Below are 21,070 nucleotides of genomic sequence, written 5' to 3'. Positions count from 1 at the left end.
GGATGCAAAATTGAAGCAGACTGATTGACAGCTGTCTTAAGCTGACAGCAGTTGTCATTTGCGATGCAAAATATTTACCTTATGACCAAGATAATTAAGACATAGGTCTATTTTGAGTTCGATAACCCCCCTCAAATCCATGAACACAATAGCCTCACAATCACTGAGGAAAATCTCAGGATGCACAAGGACAACACCAATTAACACCCTCTATGCCATCAACGCAGAGGTACCATACCACATCAGGAAGAAATACATAACCACAAAAGAGATAGCAAAATCCATAATGTACTCCCCAACAAACAGAACACAACTAGAAACGCTCCGAACCGAGAACCGAAAACCAAGATCAAAAACATTCATGCAAAAAACATACGAAGCAAACCTGGAGCTGTTCAACAAAATGAACAATACCGTCCTGAACGACCTAAACAAGCAGACCAAAATACGACACAGCCTAGAGGAACAGCTTAACAAAAAAAACCCCAACGAACAACGCCTAATGAAAACGATCTTCACACAGGAAATAAATCAAACCAAACGAACGAACCCACTAATCTACACAGATGGCAGTCTGTCGCAAGAGGGGAGTGGTATTGGCATATACATAACAAATGCCCGCCAACCCAACAGATATATTGCGAGCAGCTATAGACTCACAAACCACACACCCATCACGTCAATAGAGCTAAGCGCAATTGAAAAAGCCCTAGAAATAGCCGAACAGAACCAAATACGAAACCCAATACTATACACAGACAGCCAAGCAGCCTGCAGAATCATAGACAAAGGCCAAACAGAAACTCACCTAGACCAAACCATCCACAATATACTAAAAAAATGCCAAAATATAAACGCCGAAATAAGATGGATCCCTGGACATCTGGGGATACCGGGCAATGAAAAGGCGGATGAACTAGCGAAAAAAGGATCCAGAGGAACCAAACAAATCACCAATAACCTCAGACTGGAGGACATCATCCACACTGCCAAACAACAGATGATACAAGAAACAAAAATCTGGTACAAGGACGCGTGCAAGAAAAAGGGGAGAAAATTCGAGGCTTACCAGCCCGATTTCGAAGCAACACCTTGGCACCAGAACATACCACTCACCGCAACCGAAATCAGATCCGCAAACCGAATCCTGGCAGGACATGACCTGGCCAATTACTGGCTCAGCATCATGAAAATAACCGAGGAGGGGGAATGCGAGAAATGCAAAGTACCAGAGACAGCATCCCACAAAATCTTCAGATGCAAAAAATACCAGAGAGCAGAGAACATTTCCCTGACCAACTTCAAAAAAAGATGGAAAGACAAGGATGGGAAATACATAAAAACCATAATCAAATTTGCCAGAGACAACAAAATCGAATTCTAAAAAAAAAAAAAAAATACAGCCCCCTAACAACATAGTAGCAACCCTCCAGTACTAATAACAACCATGCCCCTCGCCTCAATCCCCAAGGGAGACCAGCGCGGACGAGGGAGGGGCGTGGGATATGAGGGGGGTGGGAAAAAAAAAAAAAAAAAAAAGAAACTAATACCATACGGGGACAACTAACTATACAACCAAAGTAACCATTTAACACCAAAACCAAAACCAACAACAAACCAAACACCCAAACCAAAGCAAGAGAATCACCCACGGGACTAGGGGATAGTCCGGTGGGGGATTTCCATTTACCAAATCCAAAACAAACCTAGCCCTACGTCAGATAAACCCAGCTGTCACACAGCTCACGGTGGCCGAGCTGTCAAGCTGACACTCGACACCACGAGGCCTGTGAACTGACAAACGAGAGGAACCACCCCTCTCGTCGATGGCTGGTGGACATATGGCTGTCACAGTCGGTCCTACAGCACGAGCCCCTACATAGGAGCTCGTGTCAGAGTCGGTATGCCTCTGAGTACGAGTAAGGGAACTAACGTTCGACTTAACGTAGGAGGATATACCCCGACTCGCATAAAAGAAGAAGAAGAAGAAGAGTTCGATAACTGAAGTAATCAATTTACTAATAACTTACCCAATTTGTTAGTAAATGAAAGGGTTTTTTGAAGATAAATAGCACTGTGCAAATACATTTTTACATCATTTTTTTGTAAATCAGTTTACCCGTCAGTCATATTGCGTTTATACTCCCGTGCTTCCAACGAGTTACTTATGTCAACCTTAATTTCAACCCAGTTTCATGTCCTCAAACAATTGTTTTGGAAAACTTGTGAAAGATGTATCTAATTTTTGTGATTTCAATCCTATGTTTATTAATGGCATTTACCTCAAAAATAACCAAAACCGTAAGCTATGATGCTTTTGAACCCACATCAGTTTGTTTGTAGAAAAGAATGTTGAAATAAATGTTTCCTTCTCCTCATTAGGTGTTGCCATTTGTTTGCGGCGATAGTTCGGAGGTGAAATCGTTGAAGAAAGAAATTTCCCAATTGCGGGCAGATTTAGCGAAGATTTCGATGCGCGATGAGTACATCAAGTACGTAAAATGTGAACGGACGGTCGTTGCGTACGAAACGAAACTAAACGAAGCCAAAGGACGCGATAACGTGAAGCGGGTGGTGTACGAATATGCTATCCATTACGGCGGTATGGCGGTGCTTGCACTCTGTATGATGTACATTTCTTTCTCCTACCGTTACTCAACAATCATCGTGTTTGGAAGCAACTTCAACTTTGAACCATTCGGCGGTCTCATCAACTTCCCCGCGAAAGTGCCCAACTCGATATCGGTCGTGTTTTGGATCGTTGTAAATAACTTTGTTGCCCGCACCATCGCCGGATACGTAAAATAAACGCACATCAGTTTGCTGCACCTAATTTATTAAAGCTCTACTTGTTTGCTTACTCGTAGAAGGACATGAAGTCCACTTCCTTTTCGATCCAAGCAGCCACGGACAGGAGGACATTTTCGGAGAAATGATTGCCCATCAGCTGGAGGCTAATCGGTAGTCTTCGCGAAGACAATCGAACGGGAACCGAAAGCGCCGGTATGCCGGCCATGTTGGCGGATTGAGTGCAAAAATCCTGTACTGCACACTGGTCACGGTTGTTGCTTTGAATAAAATCCTTGTACAACGGGGCATCGGTAAGTGTGGTTGGCGTGAGAAGGACATCGACACTTTTGAACGCTTGAACAAAGTCATCCGCTATGAGTCGTCGAACTTTAAGCGCCTTTTGGAAATACTTGTCGTAGTTTTGCCGGAGAAGGAAATAGTTACCGGAAAGAATTCGATTCTTCACGACACTGTTGAAGCCCTCCGCTCTTGTTTTGGCGTACAGCTGTTCCGTACTGGCATCCTCTTGTGATCGATGACCATATTCTATCCCATCATAGCGTGACATGTTACTGCTTACTTCGCATTGATTGAGGATTGAGTAGACGAAAATTGATGAAGCAGTGTTGGGGAGTGATACGGCTGTTACTGTCGCACCCGAGGATTCAAGCAGGTCAGCTACTATGGTCCACGTTTCTAGCACCTCCTTGTCCAGTCCATCGCAGTGGTACTCCACCGGGATACCTACGCGAAGCCCCTTAAGCGAAATGTCCCCATCTGGTGAAGGTATTGTTTTAAATTGCGTTTTCACCGTCGTTGAGTCTCGATCGTCCGGGCCGGCTATGGCGTTCAAGACGGACCGACAGTCATCAACGGTTCGAGTCATTATGCCTGGCACATCCATTGAATTAACTAGAGGGATCAGGCCATGTCGGGACAGCAATCCGTACGTCGGTTTCAAACCAACAACCCCACAGTAAGACGCAGGATTTCTTGTTGAACCCCCGGTATCCGAACCAAGGGCTGCGTAACATAATCCCGCGGCAACGGCGACGGCGGACCCACCGGAACTTCCGCCCGCTATGCGGAACAGATCATTTTCCAGCTCCTCGCTCCAACTGTTGCGTGTTGGTCCGAAAATGGAATCAATGCATCCTGAGCCCATGCCGAATTGGTCAAGATTTGTTTTACCAAGAACCACAGCTCCCAATTGTTGCAGTCTCTCCACCACGGTTGCATTGTAAGTTGGAACGAAGCTCTCCAGCATTCTAGAAAGGACCAATAAACAAGGGTAATAAGGGCATGCACTGATACGTACACATAATTCATTTCTACCGAGAAGCACATGTAGTGTGGATGCCTTTGGTACAGAAATTATCCTTTACGGCAATTGTTACTCCATCCAACACTCCCCTCGGCGTATTGTTGTGGTACCGGTCTTTAGCACTTTCGGCCTGAAGAAGTGCCTGCGTACGGGAAATTCGAACGAATGCATTGAGATGCTTTAGCTGATCGATCAATGCTAGCGAATGCTCAGTCACGGTAACAGGATCCAAAGATTTATCTCGAAAACACTCCGATAATTTGCGGATTCTTAGAGGCAATCGATTCATTTTTGTCGATCTTACAAAAGGTTTGTTTACAAAGTGCGCATAGTGGTGGGTAGTTTCCTCGGAACTGAAATGAAACAGCTCCCCCTGGGAGCGGATAGCAATAGCGAACCAGATGGTCCTGGGGACCATTCACAAGCTCGATTTAGCCTTTGGATCAATTCAACCAATGATTGTACAATTGTTAAAGTAACAAATAGTATGAAAAATTGGTAAATTTGGTAGGCACGCATGAAATGATGGATTGGGACTCGGATTCGAAGATCCGGATCTCAGAATGGATTTGAATCGAAAGATTCAGTTTTCTCATCACTAGTTTGTTTACTTTTGTAATCATCAAATGTTTTAACTAGTGTTGACAAAATCGGGATTCGGATTTGTAGATCCGGATCTCAGAAAGGATTCCGAATCTGAGTCAGATAAAGATATAGAGGGCGCTGCTAGCGCTACGAGCAACATCGCGATGATGTATGTTTTGAATGTACGGTTAAATGATTTTTTAGTGTAAAAATTGACATTCTTGTGTAGTAATAAAAAGCTGTCTGACAACTTTTTGAATCAAACGGACCCAAATCGCTCGCCTGTACGAAGAAACTGCTGTTAAGTTATTATTTAAATTTGCATTATACAATCTTGTTGCAATGGCATACATATCCTATTTTTCAGATTGCCCGTGAAACAGAAATAATTTGAATTAATTCCTGTCAACGATGATAATCTACGCCATACATCACATTTCGATGAGCATGCATTAATGCGTGAAACACATAAAGTCTTTCAAGAAGACTTCAACTTGATGACCTTTCATTGCATCTTCGGTATCCATCGAGCTCCTGGTGTCGGTTCAACAATAGCAGTAGCTGCAACATCAGTTCATCATTATCTTTCGGTATTTAAATTCATCATCGCGTTTTGGGCACATCCTGTTCGGGCGCCTTTCCCCCTGCTCCATTGCATCTGGATTTCAATTTCCTTCCCCGTTGCAGCACTGGTGGTATTTGAATATTCATCGCATACCAATTTCATCCGAAATCTTTTATCTACAAGTACCCAGGAAGTAACCAACCATCATGTTCATAGACACTTCACACCTTTGTGTGCCTCACACGCCCAGGAGCCTTATTCTCGTTGTTTCTCGCCTTGCTTTCTCTTGACACACCTTGGACCTTCTTTTCATAGTAACGTTGTAACGATAGAAAAAAACATCAAACGACCTTTTTCTGGACGAACAAAACGTAATGACTAAGAATGGGACTGGAAGAAAATACACAAAATGTAAGCAAACCAGCAAACCGGCGGTGGGCGGACAAGCCGAAAGGGACGCTACTAGCTGAAAAACAATAAAATTTTAAATTTCTCTCCATTTGACACATCTTTATTAATTATTTATGTTCACGAACTTACCCAGGCCTGACCGAGATAGGTGTTTCCGGAAACTTTGCCTTTATCCGGTGAACTTATCCTTCAGCCGTTGTTGCATACGTCTTTTGGTCCTTTACCAGTTGACACCCCGTTTTTGGTTACGAAAAAGCAAGGATGACCCGTCGTGGCAGCCGTTGCTTGCGGCGAACAGATTAATATTCTAAAACAAACACCTTCAATCTCGCAATAGCACCTGGAAAAATAAATACAGAGCTTTCCGCTCTACTAACTTTGTTGGAACACGGTCTTATTTAAAACTTTGCTATTGGACCGTGCCGTGGTAAATTTGTTTATTGTATAATCAGACCTCTTTCGATTCAGCAAAGTTGGTCTATACTGTATTGTAAGAGAATATTTAATTTCGTAAAAGCTTCTTATGGTACCGTGTTGAAATTAAGAAGAAAATAATGTCTGCAAAACACCTTCTCTACTCGTTGCGTAATATTATTTTCCTTTCTTTTGCTTGTTGTTATTCCCGGTTTTTCTATTCCGATGTCCTATTCTAATGCATGCTGCCAGACAAGTAATCCTGAAGGGAAACTACTAAACCCAGGCGGACAATCGGTTTCCGAGCAAGTTCACCTTCTGGAACACTGTTCTGGGTTGAAGATTTTATACATTGTTGGTAGAAGCCAAATGGAAAACAAACTAACTGATATACATTTCCACAAAAAAGCACCGACCTGACCGAAAAGCGATGACCATTTCATCTTTCGGGTGCAAACCGGAATGGCGTGACAGGACTGACTCACCAAAAACAAGGATACGATCAGGCTCAATGAGTGGCAGTAGCAAAAACCTGCCCTAACCCACGTGACAGATAAAAATCCAACTGTTCGCTTATCAGAAGATCGGCGCCTAGACTTTGAGAGCGCGGTTGACCGGAAAGAGACCCAAAAACATAAAACGTGCATCCGTTCTGGCATTGATGAACATTGAGACCTTTTTCTGTTTTCCATTCGGCAGACCCCTGCCGTCAGAGTAACACAGTTGTAAAACAATAAAGTTGCATTACTCCTAAAAACGCTGAGCATCGCTGTGCATCCACTCCTGTTTCAGATTGCAACTGGGAGTCTCAAGTCTGACAAATGGCAGCATTGTCATGAACTTCTAGCTTTTAGAGGTAAAATTGTCGAACGCTTAAAAGCCCGGTGTTCTTTTCCATTTTGTAAGACCCTCCGGTGTCCTGTTGTGAATGGAAGATGGGCTTTGATTTTAAGTCCCAAGATTGGCGTCTCGGTTCGAGAATGCAAGAACAAGAAACATCCATCAAATTTTATGCTAATTTTATTCATAGGTTCTACACACTGGTCCCGGGGCGCCGGTCCCGGGTCGAACCAAGGACGTGGGACTCTGGGACGTGGGAAGCGGGGTGAGGTTTCTCTGGTCGGATTTAACCAACTCAATGTCCTTTTCTGTGATGTGTACGTTATGTATGTGTGTTTGGCAAAGAAGAAGGACAAGCCTTTTAAAATTGGTGCCAAGTTTTGCTGTCGCTTGGAAGAAAATTCCTCACCCAACGGCACGATACGGAACGATACGGTGTTCTTGATGAGAGGAAGCTATTCGCAGCTATGCTCTTGGCCGGGCTGAAAATGTTCCTATCCGTCTCCGAGGACACCCGATGTCCTCCGGAAGGATGCGACTTTTATGAGTCAGTGGGCCACCGTTCGGAAGTGCGGGGTCGGCGGGAAATGGGCTGTTTGAGGATAATAACTCAATAATACCGACACATGACAGCGACAGCGTTGTTCTAGCAACGAAACAGGCGCACCCTGACTCCACCAGGAAACTGGCCGGTTCTGCGGAGAGGAGCTTTTGGTGATTTGTGTCGCAAAAGGATCATATAATGCGACAAGTCCTTTGCACAAGCATGGCAGGTTTTCTGTCGAGGTGTCATGATTCAAGGGCTGCAATGCATACGGAAATGCGAAGTGCGAACCATGTGCACATACAAGAGAAAGAGAGAGGTCGTCCAGCATTCATAGGACAGGATGTCCAGGAGCTTCGAGCGTGACTAAGGTGACATTTCGAGCAACCGACGAGCTGAGGCGCAAGAGGGACTCGAGGTGGGTTAACATACGACTGGGGATCGCAATGACGGCGTATGTCTCTATACACCGGGAGCGATGGCGATGTGTCCATCAAGATAAGGAAAACGTTCCGGATGGCCGAAACGAGAAGGAAAATAAACGGACAGCATCCGAGCTTAAGTGTCAGGCCACACCGTGACAATTTTGTTCAATGGCACAACGAGTAAAGTAAACGGCAATCATTTAGTTGTTTAAACTAAAATAATTAAACAACTATTCGTTTATGATATGTGTTGTTGGAATTGGGCAAGAATATGTTGTGATATTAAACAAAGGATTTTGCGTTTTGTGGAATACCTAGCAATTATATAAAAAGACAAATCAAGGGTACCAATTGGTGAACATCTCAAATTTGACATCATATTTTTTTTTTCAGGAAGCTTATCATTGTTCTTAGTTAATTTTTAATTTGTTTGTTTGTTTTAGGATTCTTCCTTTATCGAATTTATTGAATGATTCATAACATGTTAACAACGCTTTCTTTCTTGAAAGAAAAACTATATAACTACATTGTTCTGTTCATTTTAGCTCGTTTTGGATGTTTCTCGGAATCATGAAACATTAATTTATTGACATTTATTAGCTTCCAATTAACCACAATTGTTTTTAACTAGTGTATGCTTGCTACATTTCCTCGTTCGATTCATCCCAATGTGTTTAAATCGATCAAAGGCAAGCTTTATTTTCCATGCGGTTGAAATCACTTCTCCCACACTTCAATTGACCGGTCCGGTGTGGTGGGTTTATTACCTTTGCCGACGACATGTTGGCCAATCGTGCGGTTGCAGTGCACCGGCCGTACCTTTGGATGTTGGTTAAAATTGCGGTCAAATCATACGCCACGGTGCACGTGATCTCAGTGAATGCTCAGTGACTTGTCGATTATAAGCATCGTTGGTATGTGTCTACCACGGGTTACGGGTTAGATACCAACCTTCATCGTTCGAACGAGTTCAAACGAGGCGGCGAAGGGGTTGGTCTCTGAAACGACAGGCTTTACTCATTAAGCGAACCAAAGGACTCAGCAAACACACCGACAACCGGTGAATGGAAGCTTGTACTATTCTTTTGCAACGTCACAGCACAGGGATCCGACGGACGAAGCACTTGGCATTCAATCCTTGAGGCATCAAAAGCTTTGACCTGACACGGACTAACACACATTCACCAGCATTGGCTTGCCAGGCCGCCTTGACATGCAGGTCCTAGACTGCGTCGGTTTCAATAATTCAAAACTCCCATTTTCCAATTGCGGTACGGTTCGTCACATGTGCAAACCAGGAGAAAACATCCTGCCTCTGCTTGTTCACAGTAAGAGAGTTGTCTGGTACAGTAAAGTTGAGCTCTTCCTCCATGTTCTTGGTTCCGAGAAAGGTTGGCCAACACGACAAGTGGCCCCATAACGAAATTGCTCGGGTGAAAGGTTAAAAAGTGTTTATTATAAAAAAGGAAAAATGGAAAAATGAATCAAAACAACTCCACTCTGTCAAGTTGGATCACACTTTTCGCCGATGGATCTTCTCGGACCTAAAGCGCACGCCACTAGAGCTAATGCTGAGTAAATCAATATCCTTCCTCCATTGTGTCGGCCCACACGTGTGTGTGATCTGCTTGATGTCGAGTGGCACCGATCACAGCGTGTATAGTTTACGCCAACAGCCTGACAGGTCGGTTAGTTCCACTGGTCGAAGGAAACAGAGCACCAGAGCGAACTTCACGACAGGATGACATTGAATGGATCCCCTTTGGTCGTGGTTCACGTGGAGATGGCTTGAGGTTCTCATGAGGTTTGGGGAGAAGGTTGAATTTTTGCACCGATTTTTAGTATATCTGGGAAGTGACGGGGGATAAGTTTCCACCACCAACTAGCACTCGCCGACTTCTCCTCAGTCGGAAGCTAGTTTGGGGAAGGATATAATGATGAATGACGGTAAAGTAGGTAAAGTCATGAATATTTAAACCAGCTTCAACGGGATTGGGGGTGATGGTGATGGAAAAGCCCGCAGAGAGGATAGAGAAAGTCCATTGGAGCGCCAGGATAAGCAGATCCCAGGGATACTACGGTGGACCACGTCTGTTTAGGTCGGACGAGAAAAGGTGGAGAAACCACACATGTTGAGGGGACGATGGTAGATGCACGACATGTCGCACATGTCATATGTCACCACCGGGCTCAGAACGGTATGGTGAAAGGGTGGAAGACCAGAGGTTCTCAACCACAATGCCAAAGTATCAGCAACAGAAGAATGATCCAAATTTCGATTTTATAATTCCGTATTCATTCATATTACCATAGTCTATCAAAATATATTTCTCTTGTACTCTAATTTACTCAAACTAGAAATATTGAGAACCTCTACAGTAGAGACCGCACTGTCGCACCGGATGCTGCTCTCTCACTCTTTTCTCGAGTCTCCGTTTCACACCATGCCGGGTGTTCAGGCGTGAAGGCCACACGCACCTACACATCGACACACATGGCGCGTTTGTGAAAGCTTCCGGAAGCTGTGCGGGGGCCTTTCTGCTTCGGCTCAACAGTCCGGAAAATATTCATTTTTGCGTTTATTGAGTTGCCACGCTGCGTCCGGTGGGTTCGAAGGTGCTTCAACATGGCGCGTCGAGGTTTGTGGTTGAGAACGATGCACCGTCCGGAAGCGCGAGTTTTTGGGCGAACATACGCTCCTATCTCAACGAGGTTTGGGTCACCTACCACTCTGAGAAAAGACCCCAACTCCAACCCACCAGCTTTAACACCTTCATTTATCCCACCTGATTTTCCACCCACATGTCGGGCGTTGTGGAGCTTTTGGCTGTGATTTACATGCTCAAACACACACGCACACACTTACCCATCTGTTCTCTATGATGTTGTCCTTGCTTTTTCATTGGTGTTTTGTTTTCCGGCGTAGCCCGTCCCTTTCCGAGAAGATAGCCATCGCTATCGGGAAAAGCCATCACATTCGCTGGAAAGTTAAATACGGCGCCCAAACTTTCTGCGGATGGTGGCTAAAGTAGGGCGAGCTTCCTGCCACTATCATATGGCCGTGCCCTTTTCCCCACCGCCAATTGTCGCAGGTAATTAAAGCTTATGAATTCGTAAATCAGCTTGAAAGCAGCGAGGGCAAGCTGCACAGGCAAGAGTGGAAGGGCCAGGAAGAGTGACACTAAAAAAAGCATGAAGCACAGTGACAGGGTGATATAGAAATTAAATGTAGTTTTTTGACCAGTTTTGGCACGCTCGGTCGTCTGGTTTGCTTTTTCATTCATCTTGGTTTTGACCTAAAACAAACATACCAGTACGTAACGGATTGTCCTGTCGTGTGGTGTTTGTAATTGCTGTTTTGTTCACTGTTCCTGCACAAATGCCTTTACTGTGTAATGCTACTGGCTGTTTTGTTTTTTGTTCCGACAGTCAAATCCAGGAACTAACGCTTTTCCCATTAGTATGAGCGCCAGAATAATTGGAGCTTAGCAGGATTTGTACGACTTCATGTACGGATGATCGCTATTTACGGTAGGGACAAGTGAAGAAACCCACATAGGAAACACAATACAACGACACAATGAGTGTGTGTATGCGCTTTCAGTTTCATCGTAAAACAACCCATGTTTTAACACGCTTTTTTGGGGAGCGCGCATTAATCGACAGCCAGGACTTGCGCTGGACAAACGGCCATAAAACATCGCTGCTGCTGAAAATCGAACCGTTAATTTCGGGGTTCGGCATATTAGCCTCACTGTAAAACTCCTCCTCCCACCATTACTCAAGCCTGGAGAAACACGACTCGCTGGATCTGGATCGAGTGTTTTAATGTTCTGTTCCAAAACGCTTCGAGTAAGGTCTCAAACAGGAGAAATGAAACGTAACGTTATTGACAGGGCATGAGGGGAGGTCGATTAGGCATCAAATGGCAGAGAAGGTCGTCAAACTCAGGTTTTGTATTCATTTTGTATTTATAAAAATATGTTTCTTTCTGAACCACTGTAATAATAATCGTAACTCTCCGTAAATTCGGTGCTTGACGGACCCGGTTCCTTTGCGGAACGGGCGTCCTTCGTGAGGGTAGCGTAGGGGCGTACCGCGAAGTAGAGGATCTGACCGAACAGATGTGGCTCGTGGGTGATGTTCATCGTAAACTCACTTCCTTCTCAGATCGAGAAAGTAAACGGAGTGTCGTGATGCCACAGGACGGCCGCCGTATCGAAGTTGTCCACGATGTCCTTGATCGTGGTGGCGTACTTCACCTCGTACCGGGCCACGTTCTTGCCGCCCATGTCAGGTAAGGTCCAGCTGAGCCGTACCTTCATGCCTTCGACGTCCGCACTGAGATCGCTGATGCGACCGACGGGAACCTTGGCCGCATTGACGAGATCCGCTTGGCTGACGAACACCGTCATCGGGGGAAGGATGCGTTCGAACGAGTCCAGCGATTGCTTTTGCACGATGGGCACGGAACTACCACAGCAACGTCCCGGCTGTACACTGGACGATGTGGCTAAAGAGGAAAAGAAGAAGATTTGTTAGAAACATTTCCAAGGGAAGTTTTCTCGTAATGGGGTTTGGAGAGACTTACTGTAACTCGGAGCATCCTTTGAAGAGTATGCCGTGTTTCACCGATCGCTGACCTGAGGACTTCCGCAGAGTCCCTCATCGTTCACCGGTGCGTCGGAACAGCCGGTCAGCTTCACCTTGTGCTCGTCGTTGATGTAACACCGCGGATACACCGGATCGCGATCGTACCCGATCTCATCGAACATTCCGTAGCGGTACTTGGCCCACTCGCGGATAAACTCCCGCCAGATCGTTTCCCGCCCCAGAATGTCCGGGTCGATGTAGATCTGCTCGCCCGCCTCCCCGCAGCCGGCGTACTGCTGCGTCCAGATCGATGGTTCCGCCTTCGTTTGCGGCCGGATCGTTACGTCGGCCGTTTCGCCGCTCGCCGACGTTCGCGTCTGATTGTACGGGATGCAGGACTGCGGCCAGTGGTTCGGCAGTATCACCGACACCTCGCCGAAGTACACGCGGCTATCGAGTGCATTGAACAGGTACTGCGAAGCCGACGTTAGCATGATCTGGAAGAGAAAAGGCAGAAGAGAAAAGGGCATCGTTAGGCTCGTTAGGCTTGAGGCAGCGAGATTATATGGCCGGGATGAACATTTCAACATCATTGGTCGATCGGTCGATGGAAAGGTTAAACAGCTTTACACAACCCCCGCAAGGGAGGATTACCGATGAGAAAGAGGGAAAAAATAAACCAACATCATCTCAGCCCCAAACGCCTCGTCGCAATAATTGAATGGCGGACCTGCGCGCCAAGACGATCGTTCAACGTTGCTGGACAGAAAGTGAGAGCGTCTTCTCAAGGTGAGATGGCAAGAAATCCCTTCCAATTCTAAAGCGCCATCCAAATGAAGTCGGTGCCTTCGCACCCGACCGGTGACCGACATTTGGAACCGTGGGTCGCTGGGTTGTTTTTTCTTCTGCCTCGATCGAAACACGTTGGGCAATCGTAATTGTGCGAAAATTTCATAATGACCTTCTGCAAACCGGAGCCAACATGAAGAGGCGAAGAAGAAGAGCGACTCATCAGACTCTTTTCCATTTCTTTTCGGTCGACGAATATCATCATCATCATCATCACCATTTTTTTGGCCCGTCTGTCTTTGGGCATACGAGGAGGGAATAAAACCATTGAAAAATCCAGTGATCGATCGGTTTGGAAAGATCGATTTCCACACCCCGCCTGACTCCCACCGATCACATATGCGCAAATGTTTCTCTAATGGCTATCCATTAGCGGACGCGCGCGCATATTCGAACCCAAACGGATGACAACCGATCGATCCGCACGCCGACGCCGGTGCGACCGGAATGGAAAGTGAGGTCGCACATTTTTTCGTGTTGTTTCTTGAGGCTTTTCTGCATGCATCTCGACCGTTTTCTTCTGGTTGTCAATCTTCGTCCACCTTCTTCGTTAATGTGCGTGGGGTCAAATCGGTTTTCAAACTCAGGCTCGCTTGCGTAAGACTCTGTTTGTGTGCCTCGGCCTATCGTTTCTTCGATCTTAATTATTCATGCTCGCCCGGCGGCGGAAGATTCGGGATCCGCGCACCATTTACCGACCGACAGGTGGCCCCGTTTTTCGGGCTCTTTCTTTTCCACCTTGCGTTTCGCGTGTGTCACGGCATTATTGGATACTTTGTTTCGATGCGTCCTCTAGATTCTTTTATGCTGTATGTTTTGGATCTTTGGATTCATCTGGTTTGTGTTTTGGTTCGGTTCTTCGCACTTTCGCTTCGAAAGCATGTGCGCGATCTTCAGCCTCCGGAGCAACAAGATGCAACATTCGACTGCAGGGAACGATCCAGACCAGCTTCTTCCGAGCCGGCTCCAGATCGGGAACTTCGGGGCTTACTTCCACCTGGTCGTACAAATGCACGGGTTGAATTTTAATATGCATTAAATTTACTTTTGTTTCTCTCTCCGTACGCCAATGGCTTTGCCGTGTGCCAATCGTTCCACGCCGGTCGTGATTATAGAGCAATCATCTGCCTTCGGTCGGATGCAGCTGCTTCGTGGCACCAAGCCAGAAAAAAGGAAGGATCCCAATCACAATTGTCAGTTGGCGGTTGGTTTTATAATTCGGCAAATAAAGTCAAATCGACTGCAGCTGTTAGCTGGTCGGGTAACGTGATTGGCGTGCGACCTTTCCTAAGTCCCGCGATCGTCGTTCCCAGAGCAGCGAAACTCCTCGCGAGAAGTCGCATGCACCCACCGAGCCGATCATCATCCATCTAGCCCGGAGTTGCTGATGCTGTTAAATTGAAAAGGGCATTCATCATTCGATGCTGGGGCTGACTTTGCTTCTGCCCCAATCCTCGGGATGGGGAGAAGACAGGAAGGCCGTCGTCGAAGAAGCGCAAAACTTGTTTCGCCTGCAAAGCCCGCACTCACGATGTCGCTGTCAAGGCGAGGGGGAGAAGATAAATTCAACTGCTTCGTCGGGCGGGCAAACGAGACAGTTTCCCAGCGCGCGTCTTAGCTGAGCTTAGCTATAAGTGTGTCTGTGTGGTGGTAAGGGCTTTAAAGTTCCTCGATCGAGCCCTCCTTCGGTTGCGCAAAAACGTGCATCGCCCGAAGGGGGGAGAGCAAAATTTATTGTGTTTGACCCGATTTGGAATAGGCTAAACTGCGCGCAAAGGAGACGACGGTAGCAACGAAAAAGGCAATCCTTTGACATTCACCATCGGGATGTGAGCAGGGCGGGAGGGTGTGTAAGGAAGAAGAGTGCAGAGGACGAGTGAATCTGCCTTATTATGCGCGTTGCGCATAATGGGAAAGCAACCGAGAGACGACAACGTCAACACCGACCGATCGCCACTTTGCCAGTCGCATTGTCGAGTGTATCTCAAGCATCAAGGGACCGACTTATGCTTTCTAATTTCCCTCTTCCCATTCCTCTGAGTCGGCGAAGGTAACTACAAAAGATGGATTGAACAAAGCGAGCGAGAGAGGGAAATAAATAAATAAAATAAAATAAATTCAAAACGCAGGTTCGTCTCTTGACCACCTGTTGAAGTCTTGTGTGTGCGCAAGCGTGGTTTTGTTTTTCGGACCGCTCTGTTTGACTACTTGAAAACAAAACATTAAGGAACCTCCAAATTCTAAATCACACGTGAAACCGTGCCAGAACAACCCGCCGCGGTTACTTGAACTTTCGAGTGGCCGAGGGCAAACACACACATACGCACAAAACGGTGAGGAAAACAAAAACAATAATTAATAAAAAACCAAAGGCAGCAGCCAGCGTGAAATAAACAAACGGTAGGAACAAACCGAATTCGAACCCTCCGCGGGGTTTTAGGGATGGCGAGGACAGGTGAAGAGAACCGGCGCGTTGCGGTGATGCTGCGTTTATGTGGTTTATGATGTTTTTTGTTTTCTCCCTTGTATGCTTTGTCTTTGCGTTTTCCCTTGTGCCTTACGGTTCGAGGACAAGTGCGACGATGATGATGAAGGTTTGGGCCTTGCGTTGGAAAATCAAATCAAAAATCGTATTCAAATGGATTTTGTGGTCTCTCTCTCCCTTTCTACCTTTCTTGAAGTTGTACCTTCGCTTAAATGCACGTTCGTTGTGGAAGGCATGGAGCCACCGTTCAAATAAATGCCAACAAACGGACGGACGACGAGACGACCCGATGCAAATTGAGAGTAGAAAAAGGAATCAATCAACCACATCGGTCGTTCGTCTTGTAAATGGCGCTGTACAGGTTTGATTACAAAATCCATACTCGCTCCATCACAGCGCCATTGGCCCGAAGCACCGATGCACAGATGCTGAGGCTGAAGTGAACGAACCAAGATTCGATCAATGAATGATTAGGCAAAGATGGCAGCAGAGAGCAGCCTTCTGATTATGGTAGTGCGCGATCGCGGAATTCCGAACGCGGCCGCCAGATGGTCATCGATGGGAGCGAAGAAATAATAACCCTAGGGAAAGGCAAGAGATGAGGCAGCCCATCAACAACTTTACACCGAAACGGTAGGGAAGGCCGAGTGGGTGGGTGGGGAGGTTTTTAAAAATAATTCCAAGCAGACCAGCAGCTCGCGCAGGTTCTCCTGGCGTTAAATAAAATATGAAATAAAAGGTAGGAAAAAGTGATCACCAAGCGCGATCGCGAGTATGGATCTCTCCGTTCCCTCGTTTGGTATTGAATGAGAAACCAATGCTGCAAATAGCTTCGTGGGTAGGAAAATACCTTCCATGCGGTTTGCCGTTTACTACGAGTCGTTTTTTCCTCAACAAGAGGGCTCCACCAACCGTTTACTTCGTGCGGCCTCCTGTCTCGAGCGTTCGAAGTGGAATAGAATGTATGCCAAATGGATGTTGGTTGCCCGGCGCTGTTGAGGAGGTGGAAGATGCCCATCGTACGCCGTGGAGGAAACAATTTTCTCACGCTTCGACTGTTGGCTGCGCGGATTCGATTCCGAGCCAGCGTTCACGGAACGACCACCTTCTTGCCTTTACACGGTGACATTTCTGGTTAAATGGTAATGCTACACGGGTATTATCGGGTTTCGTCTTCGGCTTTCGTCAAACCATTCGGTGAATGGTGAGTTTGAAATACCTTTCAGGCTTGGTGATTCTTCCTTCTTTCTATTAGCTAAGCGAGCAACAACAACAACAAACGGAAAGATTTATATCAAACACAACGAAAGTGAAAAGTTGTGCCTGTTTCTTCCCTCGATTGATTGCTCCGACGGGGTTCGGATCGCAAACCGTTTCCATTTACGCACAATATTTCGACGATCGTGTTTTATGCTTTTCGTTGATCAATCGATCGGATTTTACGGACGTTTGGATGTGGAATAAAAGGTCCTGTCCCCTCCGTTCTGGCCAAGAAAAGTATTGCCTCAGGTGGCAGCAGGTAGAAAGGACACGCATCGCATGAACTTTCGTCAGGAAATTGATTTTTATTTTTTTTAGTTAAACATCGTTTGGTGAGAAAAGGGAGAAACCGACAAAAGTTTATGGCCTTTTCGGTTTTGGGTTGCGTAGGAAAAAAGTCTTTGACCGGCTGTTTACAAATATTTATCTTTTCCCTCGGGGCTGGTGACACAACACTCCGATGGCAAAGTAATTCAATTCGGGTCTGCATCTTTGCAACTTTTTTTCATGAAAAATGATCAGTTCCGAATAGCCAACTTTTTCTAATTACATGAATTGCAGCTCAATATGCTTCGAGTTTATCGTGACGAAGATTTTATTTCAAAAAATTCTGTTGAGAAAGATAATCGTATCTGGAGTTTGCCTTTGGTTGCCATCCGACGAATCGTTTTGAGAATTTCACTGCGTGTCTGTGGCATTAGGATAAGGTTTTGATTTTCCCAGAATGGCCGCGAGCGAAAGGGCAAAAAGTATCACTTTATGTTGCATCTTTCCAGTTGGTTTGAAATTAGCATGATCTAATTGGCACGATAGAACAAATCTCGTCCGTTCCCGATGGGAATCCTTATCCTGTACTGTGGAATAATTGTGTGGCATTGGGATGTGTTTTTGATTTGGCATGGTTTACCCTCCAGCCATCGCCAGTACGAAGCGAACCACGAACGATCCATCGTTGGCGGCATCGGCTCGATGGGTTTTCCTTCTGGACCGTTTCCGAGAATGCATTCACAACGCATTGCATTCGCGCGCCACCGACAACTGGAAGCATGTGCGAAAGCGAAACTCCAGTCAATTAGTGCAATCTTGCACTCGCTTGATGCTCGAGTTGAGGGAGAGGAATGTCGGGAGGGTTGATCCCGAAAAACGTTCCCGGTTTTAGTGCATTCCGGGCCGATGATACAAAATAATGATTGGCCTGGTTGAGCAATGTGTTGTGTTATTGGCATGACGATTGTTTTTGGGCTCATGCATCCTTTCTTTCGATTGTGTTTCGGGAAATCCCATTCGATTAGCAACAGAGCACGTCGGCACGAGGTGATATAAATGTTTTTGCATCGCCCCAAACGTCTCCCTAGAGCCTGATTTCGGTCGAACTTAAGGGCAAATTCGGTAGCTTTTCGGTGGTCATCGATTGGTCACCAATCAGCCGCTAATTGGAAACCAAATTGTAACCAAACGGTTCTTTTTGTTTCACTGTAGGGCGGGAAGGATTTCCTCGGAACTACTTGTGGTTGATGCGAAACGATACTAATTAGGAGGAATTTGTGAAGGATGTTTTGATCGATCAGGAATCGAACCGTTCGTCGACAAAAAACAAAGGAAAAGGATTCATCCGGTTAAGGGTCTGATTCATCCGTCGAATACGGTTTCAACGATTTGTCATGAATTCCTCGCGTTGTTTTGTGAACCTCCAATGAACTGGGTGATGTTTTCCGCAATATTCCGCACCCGAAAAACCTAACCGCGAAAGTTTTTGGAATAGAATCCGCTTGTCGCAAAATGGGAGAACTGTTTCGGTCTCTTGCGGTTGGGAAGTTTTGCCAAGATTAGCTATTTATGCACACTATGCACGGAAGCATGAGTTAGGCCTCCATGTTGGAGATAGGTCGAATAGAAAAGTTTGCACTAACTTCTTCCCCTCTGCCAAAAAAATAAATAAAGACAAACCACCATCACCTCAAGAAAGCAGCTCGATTCCCTGAAATCTCCTCCACTCAAATCGCTTGAGAAACGCGACGATGGTTGCGCACGAAAATGAGTGGCTCTTAAAAACTCGTTAAAAACTTCACACAGTAAATTATACGGCACCGGGCGCCACCTTTTGCTCGTGCAAACACACCCATATACATGTTCCCAGTCCAACCAGAATTTCGCGGAACTGAACAAACTTTCCTTGACGAAAAGTCCTCGACGCTCCGTTCACTCGTGGTGGTGTTTTCGGCGAGGTCGCGTGTCTTATCTTGCGAGAACTCATCTTTTGTAGCTTTCGTTTGTTCGTTTGGTGAAGGAAGCAACGATGAAGGAGGGAATTGTTAGAAAAACATGCACATTTCGATAGAATCTCGAAGATGTTCCTTACGCCGACTCAAGCTCATCTTATCATGCAGTCTCGTGTCTTATAAATCGTGTTTTCCCTCCAAAAGTTGGCTAGAAAATGGCGTAAAAGCACGACCCCTTTCCAAGTACCCTCCTCCGGCACGGCCTGGTTCGGAACGCCAACGAAGGCAGGTGCACGTTCCAAGATCGCTTAAGGCTTATGGCTTAATTTTACAACGCAATCAACGTGAACTTTTTCTCTGGAACTGAAACCAGCGAAACCGAAAGCAAACGCACGTGGCGGCCGCTAATGAACATTAATTTATGTTGTCTTTGCGTGTCCACAATGGCGGCGTCACGTTGTCGTTTCCCAAGGTGGGAGAAGAGGTGAAGATGGATTGTCTTAGTCCGGAAAATCGAATACCCTCTAATTTGACCGAACGGTCGTTAAAATCCGATTCGTCGCCGACATTTGCCGAAAGATCTATCCTCTTTGTGGATGGATGGATAAATCGACGTGTGATGTTCTTCCTCGGGGTTGGTACAGCTTCCTCGGGCGGGGATCATAAAAATCGGATGAAACACCACCGCGACCCCACCCGGAATAGCCGGGATCTTCGATCGGAAAGACAAAAGTCTTCGGGCGATGGTCGTTACCTTTTTCGAGGCCGGTCATATAAAAGCGCCACGCGAGTAATTGACAGTTTTATCGCTTCGGTCCGCCCGGACAAGGTGACAAGATGTTTCGTGATTCCGTGAGGTGGTTTTTGCGATTGGACGGATTGATACATTATTCGGTTCCGGTGTTGTTTTCCGTGAGGAAGGCACGTGTTTTTTTAGAGAAGAAATTTGCCAGAAAAAGAAGTCCGAGATGTGAAGTGATGACGTGGCCCGTCAAGAATAGAGAAGAGTCCAACGCCGACTTTTGGAGGGTCAGACATAGTCGGAATGGAATTCAATCTTTCCTCGGTTCCGCCTTCAGCCATGCCTCGCCTAGCACCTTAGTACGTACGTAGTCAGCATTTAAAGTTAGATTACCAAAACCATTAAAGCGCAATATTGCGGGTAATCTCAGAGAACAGGTCGTGCTTTCCTGCGGGTATCGAGGAATCCAAGGCACTACACATTTCAGTTCCCGACTCCCAACCCGGGGGAGCATCCCGAGCCGCGGTCGTTAATACAGTTCACGCCGGCCCAACCCTCATCGTGGGCTTTTGGGCTTGGAGTTGGCGCTGGGTTATCGCAGGTAAAGGCCACACCGCCCGCGGGAACGGAGCAGATCACGCACAATATATCTTTTTAGGGGGTTTTTATTTTCTCCCTTCGCTTCCCCGTGGTTTAGCTTTAAAGTTCTCGGCTTCGCCCCTATCATTTCGGGTCGCTCCCTGGGCCGCGCATTGCGGACACGTCCATTAGCGTCTCCCGGGAAGACGTGGACCATTTGATAGGCGTTTCGAATAGTTTCAACGAACGTGGTCGAGGATGCGAGAAAGGAAATAAATCCAAAAACGCATAGATTAGGGCGAGTTCGGCGTCGTGGCGCGTTACTAGCCCGATGTCCGACGCCTCAAACCACGCACCCCGTCGACACTCGTCGTGCGCGTTTGCAGCTTCTTTTCGCTTCTTCCAGCCCGTTGCTATTTCTTCTTCCCCTCCAAAGGAGCACTGT

At 46.3% G+C, this 21,070-nt stretch overlaps 3 protein-coding genes across 3 annotated transcripts in view; 1 reads left to right on the top strand and 2 right to left on the bottom strand.

Moving 5' to 3' along the window:
• The first annotated feature begins 2,232 nt into the window (after window positions 1-2,232).
• Window positions 2,233-2,832, top strand: LOC131286895 (guided entry of tail-anchored proteins factor 1-like). Its single transcript, XM_058315903.1, has 2 exons — window positions 2,233-2,301; window positions 2,383-2,832. Exons 1-2 carry the CDS (start codon window positions 2,233-2,235, stop codon window positions 2,806-2,808), a joined length of 495 nt encoding a protein of 164 aa, XP_058171886.1. The 3' UTR covers window positions 2,809-2,832.
• LOC131286894 (glutamyl-tRNA(Gln) amidotransferase subunit A, mitochondrial) lies at window positions 2,828-4,409 on the bottom strand. Its single transcript, XM_058315901.1, has 2 exons — window positions 4,126-4,409; window positions 2,828-4,058 (listed from the first exon to the last, which is right to left on the bottom strand). The coding sequence occupies exons 1-2, from the start codon at window positions 4,401-4,403 to the stop codon at window positions 2,858-2,860; spliced, it is 1,479 nt and encodes a 492-aa protein (XP_058171884.1). The 5' UTR covers window positions 4,404-4,409; the 3' UTR covers window positions 2,828-2,857.
• A 7,655-nt stretch (window positions 4,410-12,064) lies between these two features.
• The window catches only part of LOC131289673 (calcium-activated chloride channel regulator 1-like), a 43,898-nt gene continuing 34,892 nt past the window's right edge, over window positions 12,065-21,070 (bottom strand). The window contains exons 2-3 of the mRNA XM_058318971.1: window positions 12,550-12,988; window positions 12,065-12,411 (exon numbers count right to left, since the gene is read on the bottom strand). Coding sequence (XP_058174954.1) covers window positions 12,065-12,411; window positions 12,550-12,988 — 786 coding nt within the window. The remainder of the gene's footprint in view (window positions 12,412-12,549; window positions 12,989-21,070) is intronic.

Source organism: Anopheles ziemanni, chromosome 3 (genome assembly GCF_943734765.1).
Source record: "Anopheles ziemanni chromosome 3, idAnoZiCoDA_A2_x.2, whole genome shotgun sequence".
Taxonomy (NCBI): domain Eukaryota; kingdom Metazoa; phylum Arthropoda; class Insecta; order Diptera; family Culicidae; genus Anopheles; species Anopheles ziemanni.
The sequence above is the reverse complement of the archived record's forward strand: the minus strand, read 5'-3'. Positions and strand labels throughout refer to the sequence as shown.

What these genes read in the sequence shown, in the direction of transcription:
- LOC131286895 (XM_058315903.1), top strand. Translation starts at nt 2,233, where the DNA reads ATGTATCTAATTTTTGTGATTTCAATCCTATGTTTATTAATGGCATTT. An exon ending in CCTCAAAAATAACCAAAACC is followed by an intron (nt 2,302 to 2,382) that starts GTAAGCTATGAT and finishes TCTCCTCATTAG; the next exon opens with GTGTTGCCATTTGTTTGCGG.
- LOC131286894 (XM_058315901.1), bottom strand. Translation starts at nt 4,403, where the DNA reads ATGAATCGATTGCCTCTAAGAATCCGCAAATTATCGGAGTGTTTTCGA. An exon ending in CACACTACATGTGCTTCTCG is followed by an intron (nt 4,059 to 4,125) that starts GTAGAAATGAAT and finishes GGTCCTTTCTAG; the next exon opens with AATGCTGGAGAGCTTCGTTC.